General features: G+C 36.6%; 1 protein-coding gene across 1 annotated transcript in view; it reads left to right on the forward strand.

Annotated features, from left to right (window-relative positions):
• The window catches only part of LOC124609156 (solute carrier organic anion transporter family member 74D-like), an 87,784-nt gene extending 78,241 nt beyond the window's left edge, over positions 1 to 9,543 (forward strand). The window contains exons 10-12 of the mRNA XM_047140048.1: positions 2,666 to 2,921; positions 3,667 to 3,795; positions 8,775 to 9,543. Coding sequence (XP_046996004.1) covers positions 2,666 to 2,921; positions 3,667 to 3,795; positions 8,775 to 8,938 — 549 coding nt within the window. The 3' untranslated portion in view covers positions 8,939 to 9,543. The remainder of the gene's footprint in view (positions 1 to 2,665; positions 2,922 to 3,666; positions 3,796 to 8,774) is intronic.
• The last annotated feature ends 2,530 nt before the right edge of the window (positions 9,544 to 12,073 follow it).

Genomic DNA, 12,073 nt, shown 5'->3' on the forward strand with positions numbered 1-12,073 from the left:
AACACATCTGCATAGGCCTTTACCCTTCTTTACTTCTCTCTTCTACCCCTTCCCCATCAGCCAGCGCAGCCTACCAAGGGCTGCACCTAGTAGCCCATCCTGTCCCCATCATTTTACAGCATGCTCCCATAGACAGCACTAGTGTATTTTCCCATCCCTGCCCTGCTATCCCACTCCCTTCCCACCCCATAAATTTTCCAGACACCCACTACCCATCGCAGCTACATTGCTGCTCACCTCAGAAAGGTCACAATTGGGCCTTAGCATCAGGAGATAACAGCGGTCACATATTGTGTGTGTGTGTGTGTGTGTGTGTGTGTGTGTGTGTGTGTGTGTGTGTGTGTGTGTGTTTGACTGAATGTGTTTTCTCTACATCTAAAGGACAACTTAATCCAAAAGCTGAATATTTCCAGCAGCCTATCTGCAACTAACACCACCTCTGTGTGGTAATTAGCAATCTACCCTTTCCATACTGTTGTTACAACATCTTGAATTTTCCATTGTTCAGTTTCATTGCATTGCTGACAGACTACATTATATCAGACAAAACTTTTAGGTATTTAAATGAGGTGGGCCAAATAACTTCCAAAAAGAAATAACTTTAAATGAGAAGAAATCGTAAATATGTCCTAGTGGGTTCACCTGTGAGGACATTTTTCTCTCTGGTTTATCTGACATAGTTCTTTTCCAATGATGCAAATATCACAAATGATCCCAACAATCAGGTGTCAGTTGAGAACTCTTGACTTAAAAATACGATTATTTTCTGAAAATGGCCTCCTCTCTGAAATTGTGAAACAACACCCTCGTTTCTTAACAGCAAGGAAGTGTAACATCATTGCATTGTCAGTATTTTCGGTAGTATGCATCTGCAGATAATTAAACTGTAGTACATTGGAATGACCGCTAGTCAGACACAAGTACAGTGCATGCAGTACCAGTGAGGTTGCTGTCCGCATGTAGAATGGAGAAGACTTGTCATCTATCTGAGTTTGACCAAGGGCAAATTGTGATGGTCCAGAGGCACAGCATGAGCATTTCAGAAATTGCACGACTTGTTGGGTGTTTGCCAGTGTTGTGGTGTATTCATCACATGAAGGCAAAACCATGGTGAAACCATGTCCAGACATCATGGGATTGGGCAGCAACCCCTCATTACAGATGTCAGATGTTGTAGGATGGGCAGGCTGGTAAAACAGGACAGGTAGTGAACTGTGGCAGAACTAACGTCAGACTTTAATGATGGCAGAGTACACATGTGTCTGAACACAGTGCACTGAAAACTCCTAAGGAATGGCTTCTGCAGTTGGCGACCCATGCGTGTGCATATGTTAACACCAAGACATTGGCAATTACTACTGAAATATGCACGTGACCATCAGCACTACATGTTAGTGCAGTGACAGAGCATTGCATGGTCTTCATCATGCTGATGGGTGGCCACACATCTGTCACCTTTCAGGGAAAGAGCTCCTTGACACCTGTACCGCGGGACACACACAAGCTGGCAGAAGCTTCATTATGCTCTGGGGATCATTCACGTGGGCATCCATGGGTCCAGTGCAACTTGTGAAAGGCACCATGATAGCCAAGGAGTATCGTATACTGGTCGTAGACCATGTACACCCCTTCATGACAATCATGTTTCCAGACAGCAGTGGCATTTTTCTAGATAATGTGCCTTGTCACCAGGGCAGGAGTGTGATTTGAGAAACACAGTAGCGAGTTCCAATTGATATGCCAACTCACCAGATATGAACCTAATTGAACACACCTGGGATGTGATTGAATGTGGCATCAGAGTTCATCAGCTCCCTTCCCAGAATTTATGATAATTAGGTGACTTGTGTGTGCAGATGTGGTGCCAACTCCCTCCAGCAACCTACCGAGGCCTCATTTCTTCCATGCCATAATGTGTTGCTGCTGTTAGTCATGTCCAAGCTGGACATACCAGCTATTAGGCAGGTAGTCATAATTTCTGGCTGATCTGTGTAAATGTATTTTAGTCTCTTTCAAAGATGCCTGTCCCATTGTTACAGTTGATAGTTATAAGCACAGCAAATCTTACTTTTGCACATTACCATCATATGGTGTGCTGCTCCTTTCAGTTGTCACTCTCCTGCCTGAAAGTTACTCTAGCCAGGATGGAGCTCAGTTTTACATTAATAAACAATTCACTTGAAGGGGTTACTGAAACTTACAATAATTCATTCCAGTTTTAATCCAGTAGTGAAGCCAGCACAAACATATGACAAAATCTTCCTCTGTTCTTGAAATATTTAATTTTATTGCCACAAAACATTGTGACAACTTATCTAGTAATAGAAAAAACTCTGTCATGTATCAACATAGCATGAAAAAGAATTAATTTTGGATAAATTCCTATAGAAGTATATGGTGTGTATCAGGCAGGGACATCTGTAGTCACATCTTTTGTCGAGTTGCAGAACTGTATACAGTTTTGTGTACTAAATCACTTCCCAACAGTAATTCTAACATCAGCATAATGAATGTGTAATTGACTGTACTTTTTGTACATAATATGTTTTACCTCATATAGGAGCTATGAAATGAGATTCCAACTAAAAATATGGACTCAATTTCAACTTTCTCATTATTGATTTTTTAATACTGTAGGATCTAACAAAATCTTTCTCTCTTTCAGTTTACAGATTGTATCTGTATGAAGCCAGAGGGAGACAACTACACATTAGCTGAACAAGATGCTTTATCCATGGCACACATTGGTTATTGTGATTTGAAGTGTGACAAATTTATAGTTTATATTTTGTTATTCTCAATTTTTGTATTCATACACTCTACCTCTGAAGTTGGTAGCATGTTACTTATCTTACGCTGTGTTGACCCAAGAGACAAAGCAATGGCCTTGGGCCTCATACAATTTGCCATTGGCCTATTTGGTAAGTACATTTCAGATAACAGACTAAGCATTTCTATTACATAATTGTACCTTATTATTCATAACATATTGCTTTCACAAAAACTTATTCAACTGCAAACTGAAATGTATATTTCCAATGAAATAATGGTTTAAATTGTGCAACATATATAAATATTCCATAAAAATTTGTGCCAATAACTCAAGGACACTTTACACAGTGATTACTGATCCTGGTGAACACCTAGTTCTGGCATTCATTTCTTAGCAAGATAATTAATACAAGCCAAGATAAAGGAAATAGTGTAGAAAAGCTATCAGAGAAAGGAAATAATCATATGAAACAACAGGTTGAGACTAAAGAGAACCACAACAGCACTCTGACTGTATGCTCTCATAGCCTTGAATTGGAATTGTTAATGATCCCCCTTTGTGATCACACTACGATGGAAAAAACAAGCGAAAATGAGGGAAGGCTTGAAGATATACACAACAGCTCAGAAAAATGGCACCAAAATTTTTCTGAACTCTGTTATATACCAAATGTCAGTCATTTCCAGGTAGATTGTATTCTTTCCTCATTTTTGTTTATTCTTTATTCTCTCTTGTACCTCGCACATTACTCTTTATTCATTCCTGTTAGCCAAGTCTTAGCTGCTGTACTTTTGTTGATGAGTAAGTTTCTGTGCCTCTCTCTGTATGAACTGTGTCTTCATTTTTGACATTTGTGTTTGATTGTTGACTCTACTGTTTATTCTTTGCTTCAGGTAATGTGCCGTGTCCTATAGTGTATGGAGCAGTCGTAGACTCTGCTTGCCTAGTTTGGGAAACAGCTTGTGGTGAAAATGGTGCATGTCGGTTGTATGATGCCAATATCTTCAGAATGTTTTATCATGGCAAGTATTTGTAACTCACTTATTTCATAGTTTTGCCACTGTTTTGTCCACATAATATGTTTAACTGTACATCATGTACTGACAAGTGTTGGCTGAAGACAGGTTAGTAAAGAGATTTATAGATTAATGGTTGACTTATCAGATATGTTTTTTGAAGATGGAAGCACTTATTTTTCCTACGCATTTACCTACAGATACATGCTTCATTAATATGTTTTCCTTTTTTAAGTTTCTTCTACATATGAAGACTCATACAAAGTTAACAGAAATGATCAATCTGTGAACAGCTGTAAACAATGTATTTGATTTTGTTGCTACATGCATTGTATTAGATTGTGAGATAGGGAAGTGAGTTGGATCAAATCAACTACAGTTAGTAACTGTTGATTTATCTGTTTGTAAGCACATGCCTCTTTTATCGTCAAAGTCCTGCTACAATTTTCATACATAAATCATACTCTTCATTCTTCATTTTCTTTTCAAGTGTGGTCATTGTTCACGTCTTCCCATTTCATTGCAATTTTACTAAATTAAGGATTAAACTATAATTGCAAAAAGGTGAACACAAAATGTTTAATAATAAATAATATGAGTGAAGACTGGGGATGTGGCTGATATGGCATACAGAAGAACATAAAATTATAAAATAATACAGTAAACTGCTTTTGTTGATGCGAAGGTGGACTGCTTGGTATAACTAGAAGTCATTGCAATATCGTGATCTGAAATATGTTGGTCTATTCAATCTTCTCTTCTAAGACATTTTGACAAGGGGGTTGAATTGAGGAGAATAGAGAGGGTGTGGGGAATTGTGAATATCTATGTTAACTCTGTAACAGTTTGAATTTGCAAGCTGGCTGGTGTGACTGAGTGGTTCTAGACGCTACAGTCTGGAACCGCGTGACCGCTACGGTCACAGGTTCGAATCCTGCCTCGGGCATGGATGTGTGTGATGTCCTTAGGTTAGTTAGGTTTAAGTAGTTCTAAGTTCTAGGGGACTTATGGCCTCAGCAGTTGAGTCCCATAGTGCTCAGAGCCATTTGAATTTGCAATCTATAATTTTGCACATTATGGCTTGTTTAATTTATTATGTACTATGCAAAATGTTCAGTGTTTCTTGGATTTTGATAGTGTGGACAAATGAAGAAAGTAACAACTCACTTCCTGAATTTGTTTAGTTTTACTTTTCTGAATTTATTTATTCTCAGTCAAATGAAATCATTTCTGGTAATTTACAGACTGCAACAGAGAGACTGCCCATCCTGGCAGATTCTTTGTTACCATGTCAGTATGTCAAAATGGTTGTAATATTCAGTTTTTCATACAGACAGCACTGAAACTGCATTGTGTCATACACGTTTCCACACTACTTTTACTGTTCAGATTTTTCCTCTTGTTGTAAAGGTAGTGTTCCAAATTTGCTAGAAGTCAGTGTGAAGGGAATGACTTATCAGAAACAACATACATATTAGATACAGATGGATTACAACCAAGTGGGTAGTTTAATTATGTTGTATTTTCAGCAATATTTTGTGTATAGAAAATATATAACTTTATCACCATCTCTGAAAATTTTACATCAATTTCAGATGCATTCTGAAATGTGCTCATAGGATAAACTATTAAGAGTTTTATGTTAGGAATATTTTATTGTTAGGCAATCAGACAGTCCCTGACCAATTATAAACAGTTGCTATGTCTGAGACATATTAGTACTTGTCAGATGACAAAAATGGTTCCAAAATCAAACTGCTCTTCAACTGAAGTTAATATTGGCAGAAATCAGACCAACTAATTGCATTTCACTAATCACATGCGGGAACCCTTAAATATAGTGATCACAGCAGGGGAGAATGTGTCATTGGTAAGTTGTGAGGGAGAAAAGCCCAAGGTTCTGATAAATTCAACCATAGATACTCAAGTTCTTAAATTAAATATGTAATGTGACTCCATATGAAAAGTGATTAGATTAGATTAATTTTCATTCCAATTGATTCATAGTCAGGAGGTCCTCCAGGATGTAGAACATGTCAGAAAAACAATACTACATGACAAATATTTACAACTGAAACAAATAAGCTAATGTACCTTCCAAAGGTCCCAGGTGGAAAGATTGTCATTTTAAAAAAAATTAACACTATATGAAAGAATCATTTTACAAACACTCATTTACTAAGATTGCATTAATGCACTGAATTTGAAATTTAATTTTTTTTATTTATAAGGTAATAAACATATAATAGAACTACTACAACACTTATTTACAATGAACACAGTGGTGCAGAAGTTACACACACACACACACACACACACACACACACACACACACACACACAAACACACACACAGTCACACATGCATAATTCACACACACATAGCCACTGTCATCTACAGACACTGAAACAACTGTCTCTGAGGTGAGCAGCAATCTTTGCTAGAGTTAGTACAGAAGAGGAGTGGGTTGTGGAGGGGAATGGATAGCAGGGTAGTGGTGGACAAAAATGCTAGTGCTGCCTATTGTAGTAGGAAGGTATGTGGTTGAGACACAACAGTCGACTGCTAGTTGCAGTGTTCAAAGGCTGTGATGAAGCAAAGGAGGGAGTGGGAGGGAAGTGGCAAAGAGGAGAGATGTAGAGAGATGGAAAGGACTATGCTGGTGTGCTAGAAGGTATGTGTAGGCTAGATTGGGATCAGGGATGGGAAGAGGTAGGTGGAGGGCAAGGCTCAGGGACTAGTGAAGGTTGAGATTTGGAGTGTTGCAGGAACAAATGATGTAACACAGGGAGAGTTTCTCAGTAGAACCAACTGATTTGTGTATAAACAAAGATGCTGTAACTTACCAAATGAAAGCGTTGGTATGTTATATTGGTATGTAGATAGGAGACAATAAAAAACACAAACACACACACACACACACACACACACACACACACACACACACACACACACATTTTGAGCTTTCACAACCCAAGGTTGCTTCATCAGGAAAGAGGGAAGGAGAGGGAAAGACAAAAGGATGTGGGTTTTAAGGGAGAGTGTAAAGAGTCATTCCAATCCTGGGAGTGGAAAGACTTACCTTAGGGGGAAAAAAGGACAGGTATACACCCACCCACCCACACACCCACCCACACACACACACACACACACACACACACACACACACACACACACACAATATAACTTCTGCACAATTTTAGTGCAGTAATGTGTTCATTGTAAATAAGTAGTATAGTAGTTGTATTACACATTTATTACCTTATAAATAAATTAAAAAAAAATTTTTTTTATTTAAAATTCAGTGCATTAGTATTTGTAAAATGATTCTTTCATATAGTGTTCGTTAAAAAATGACGATCATTCCACTTGGGAGCTCTGGAATGGTACATTAGCTTATTTGTTTGAGTTGTAAATATTTGTCATGTATTGTTGTTTTTCTGACATGTTCTACATCCTGGAGGACCTTCTCACTATGGATCAATTGGAATGAAAGTAAATCTAATCTAATCTAATCTAATCTAATCTAAGCACTACGTTACCATCCCCAACCCCTACCCTGCTATCCCTCCCCCTCCCCATCCCAGTCTCCTCCTGACCCCACCACCCAGTTTGCTTCTTCCATCATGCACTGCACTCCTGCTTGCAGTATGGCCTTGGCCTGTGTGGTCATGTGTGTGTGGGGGGGGGGGGGGGTCACTAACTGATAGTTGTATTGTCAATATCATGTTGTTCTTATTGTTGGTTCTATGTCTCATTTATACTCCTTTAACTCTAAAATTATGTGTAATATGTGTTTACCAAAATGTGCTAAATATATATAAATTCATCACATACAGTACATGTTAAAAGAACATGTGAAAGAACAACACATAATTCAATGTTTTAATTTTCTACATATTTTATAATATTAATTTTGTGTGTTTTAATTTTCAACATAATGTTAATTTTGTTTGTTTGATAGAAATTCTATCTCTGCTCTCTCTGTACACATTCACTCCATCATGGGATATCTTTTGACAATATTGCAAGGCATTGCAATGTTCATTCAGTCAACACTAGAAGGAATAACTATTTGCACTTGAATAACACTTGTACAGAAAGGCGTACGCTATTCAGCATGTTTCATTATCAATAGGCTTCCAGCAGAATTAAAAATAATAAAAAAAAAAAAAAGAGTGATAAATCCACACCACACAAATTCAATTTGAAAGGTTTCCATGTGGAACACTCCTATTCTGTACGGTAGTTTCCCACTGTAGTTGAGACCATTTCTCTGTTGTGTGTTATTTATACATTTACTCTTTTACAAGTTTTTTCTGTGTTTTATTTATTCTTTCATTTATAAATTTTCTAATCAGCTATTGGTAAACTATGTACTGGTTCATTCCATGTCCAAGTAGCTGTGGGTCACATGATTCCATGAAACCCGACAGATAAATAGAAGAATATATATATGAGCATCTGATGCTCCATGGTGTACTGCCACTCAGTGTCATAGAGTCTCACTTCTCTCTACCGAACAAATTAACCTTTATAAAATTAGAGCAGATGTTCTCCGACTCTTCTCCATGACCCATGACTAAGGTACAAGTACCAATGTGAATAATTCATGAATCTTATAACTATTTCCCTTACAATGGAGATATAAAATTTGAGATTGGTTAAAGCCAACACAAATTGGGTGTTTTTGCCCTGATCATGAGCAATAAGCTAGCTACATTTTTATGTATTACAAGTTTTACTTCATTACATTGGTTTATATGTATTTTAAATAAAAACCTTGTTCTTTTTAGTACAGTATGTTAGAGAATTTCGGCATTTATGCCAATTCGTACATTTAACTAAATGCATTAGAAGGATATTGTGTCAAGTTTCAACTACAGCTCTTAGTAATAATTCTCATTCACTGATGTTATTTTCTTCCAATTTTTGTTGCTTCCATATTTCTTGAAATTGTTGTAACTTTGGCCATTAATTTTCAGGAACAACTGGAGCAATTCTATTATGTGCCTTCTTCGTAGATGTCATTGTGTGGTACAAAGCGGGCTCTATAAATTTCGTTGAGGAACATGAGAGAGAGATGTCGAATCAAGAAGAAGAATTAAACCCGATGACAGGAAACCCCAGATCAGAAACAAGTGTCTGACAAATGCATTTGTGAGAGGATTGAGAAAGAACTTTCCAGAGTCTTCCCTCATCCCTCCATGCTCCATGATTGTTACTCAAGTGACTTCTTGCTTTAAAAACTGTGAAAAATGTTAACAGACTTGGGAAGTGGCTCTGCTAGCACTTCACCATTATATCGACTGATGACAATGGCAGGGATCTAACATTTGTTAGAACTTTTTTTCAATCTTTTAGTGACTAAAATTTATATTCAAATATTGTCATAAACTGTTAACTGATAATTTTATATTTAATTTGTGTACTGAATGTAGCAAAAGTGACTTATGTATATGTTTGATCATTGCCCCTTTGAGGCAATTTTTTATGAATGTTTTGGTACATTGCTTTTTGTAGCAATTTTAATTAGTTAATACAGATAAATATATATTTTATCTATCAAACATTGCCTATTGTGCAAATATAGTCAATGTTAGCATTTCCTTTGAAAATTTATTGAAATGGTAATCATTCCTATCTCATCAGATACTGATGGCTCAGATCACATACATTAAATTGCTACAATTTTGTAGAAATGAAGACTGCTACAAACATTTTGTAATTTTGAAATTAATCAATATTATGACCAAATAGTACAAAATAAACTGCATGATATTTTTTAAAAAAAGCTACTATGTTTGTGAAGAATTTGTAGGTTACCTGCGAGACCTACTACATATGTAGGAAAATTTCTATCCATTGGAAAAATGGAAGAAGTCTTTGACTGCAGTGACCATAAGAAACTGTGAAACATGAATCTCTACACATCTACCATTTTATGTTTACATTCAGACAGTGACACATTGATTCACTGTGTAGTGGTTATATATCCCATACACTTGGAGCAATGTGTGCAGTAGTCTGAAACTTATTAGTCACAATCCCAAATTGTTAATGGCCTAATATGAAATGTTACAGACAAGTGACTGAAAGAGACTCATTTTTCATAGTTTCCTGTATCAGAACCTTCACCAACAATGTTACAACCATAAATATATGTACTGTTTTACTGTTGGTTCAGCAGAACAACTCTAGTCATAAGAAGTTCTGAAGTCTTAACTATTTAGAGATAAACTGCTATTCAACATGGAAGTGGAATCTGGAACTATTATTTAAATGGCAACGCAATTTCATTTCGATGTGAAGAACATTCATTCCAGAATGCAGAATGTGTCTTCACTAAACCATTGTGTGTACAGGCTGAATGCAACCTGAGGCAGTAAAAATTGTGAGTGATTCATCGGTTGTATCAGACATAAACAACTGACATGATGTATGATTTACTTGTGGAAAGACTAACATATTGAAACGAACATTGGGAGATTTTGTTAATTATGTCATCAGTGTACGTTATGATTGCTGAAAATACCATATCCACCAGTTGTGGTAGGCTTATGAAATAGCAAGAAACATTGTAAGTTAGCAGTGAAGCTAATATTTTCAGATTTGTAGTTTTTTTCCTTCTGTAGCAAATATGCAAAATGACAAAGAAGAAGATAAGTAGACACAGAAGAAATAGTGAAGTAGGACACAGCATGGTAAGTCTCTGCAAATAAGAAAGATTTGATGAGGGGGGAGGGGGAGGGGGGGGGGGGGAGAGAGAGAGAGAGAGAGAGAGAGAGAGAGAGAGAGAGAGAGAGAGAGAGAGAAATTTTATTCATTCCTTCAACTGCACAAGGCTTTAAAGTAATCCTCATGTTTGCTGAGTTTGACAGTAGCAAGAATGCATTTTTTTCTCAGTATTTGATAAATAATCACACATGACGGAGTTATTGAAACAGTTTTCACCGTTTATGGGTAATTATTTCTTTTTCTTACCACAGCCAAATGAGAATAAAAGTTGCATCCGACAGTAAAAACAAATGGAAAAGACCTCATCAAATTTTGTTCACCTTAAATAACGTTACGTATTTGTTAAATAAAAGTTAGGCTGAGAATAGAAGAGCATAAAAAACCTTATCAGCACCACTTAAGGCATAGCAAGCAATGAGTGGTAGTCAGGGGTTGTAATGTACATTATTAAGGATTAACAACAGATATCCATATGTTGGGATGTCTTTGTACTTCATGTAAGTTAGTTGCAAGCTAAAGGTATGTTAAAAATCATTTTAATGAATTTAGCCCTACTCATTATTGTGTGTGTCCTTAACAGCAACTACTTTAATTTTTTATTTTTATTACATATTAAGAGATTTAAACAGAATATCTCTGAATTACTAAGACTTTGTAAATATCAAGGTTGTATTGGGCTACAGTTCTTTCGTACACTTACAGAGATCTATTATGTTTTTATTTCTTCTTGCCAAGCTTTTTGATGTTCTTGAAGCATGTTGGTTAGCTTTCTTGATGAAGATACTCAGTAGGATAGTTACTTTTATGAAAATAGTATGAATCAATGTTCAGTCTGAAACTTTGTTCCAACTCTAGTGATCTCATCATCAACAGGGTCTGAAACACAAAACTTTATCCTTTCCTGTTTGTGTGTAGAATTGCCTGTACAGAATAGACAGGTTATGATAGTCACAAACACAATATTTTTAAAACAGAGTCAAGGTACAGTTCTGATAGTTTATCATCAAGAAGAACAATAATTGCAACACACAGATTCAGAAGCAAAGAGAAATACGTGAACTATTAGAATTCCAGATTCCTTCATTCAAAGAAAGGGTAAAAATCAGAAACAAAATGTAACTGAAAAATGACAGATGGTAGAGCAACATTGCAAGCTCACGACTGAAACTGATACCAAGAGTTATGCATTTTACATATACCCTCTGGTATATGAGCTCTCAGGTTTTCATAGTATGAATGATTAATTGTGTGCTTACAGGTGTTTTTTGAAGTTGTTGCTTCTATATTATATTTCAATGACAGAACCATCTGTCTTCTTCAGATGCTCTGAGTTTTTCTGTTATCCGTACTCGCCGCCTGGACTCCAACGAGCCCATCGACAATTGTAGAGCTTGCACTGCTGTTTAATAGCCAAGTTAATTTCCTGATGCCTACTGCACCCCTTCATGATCTTTTGTTTTTCAGAGCTCACACTAATTTCCATGAAATGCAGATTTTCTCACCATTTTCCAGTTTTGGTGGATGTGATGGCCAGCCGGATCTTAAT

Source organism: Schistocerca americana, chromosome 1, assembly GCF_021461395.2.
Source record: "Schistocerca americana isolate TAMUIC-IGC-003095 chromosome 1, iqSchAmer2.1, whole genome shotgun sequence".
NCBI lineage: Eukaryota > Metazoa > Arthropoda > Insecta > Orthoptera > Acrididae > Schistocerca > Schistocerca americana.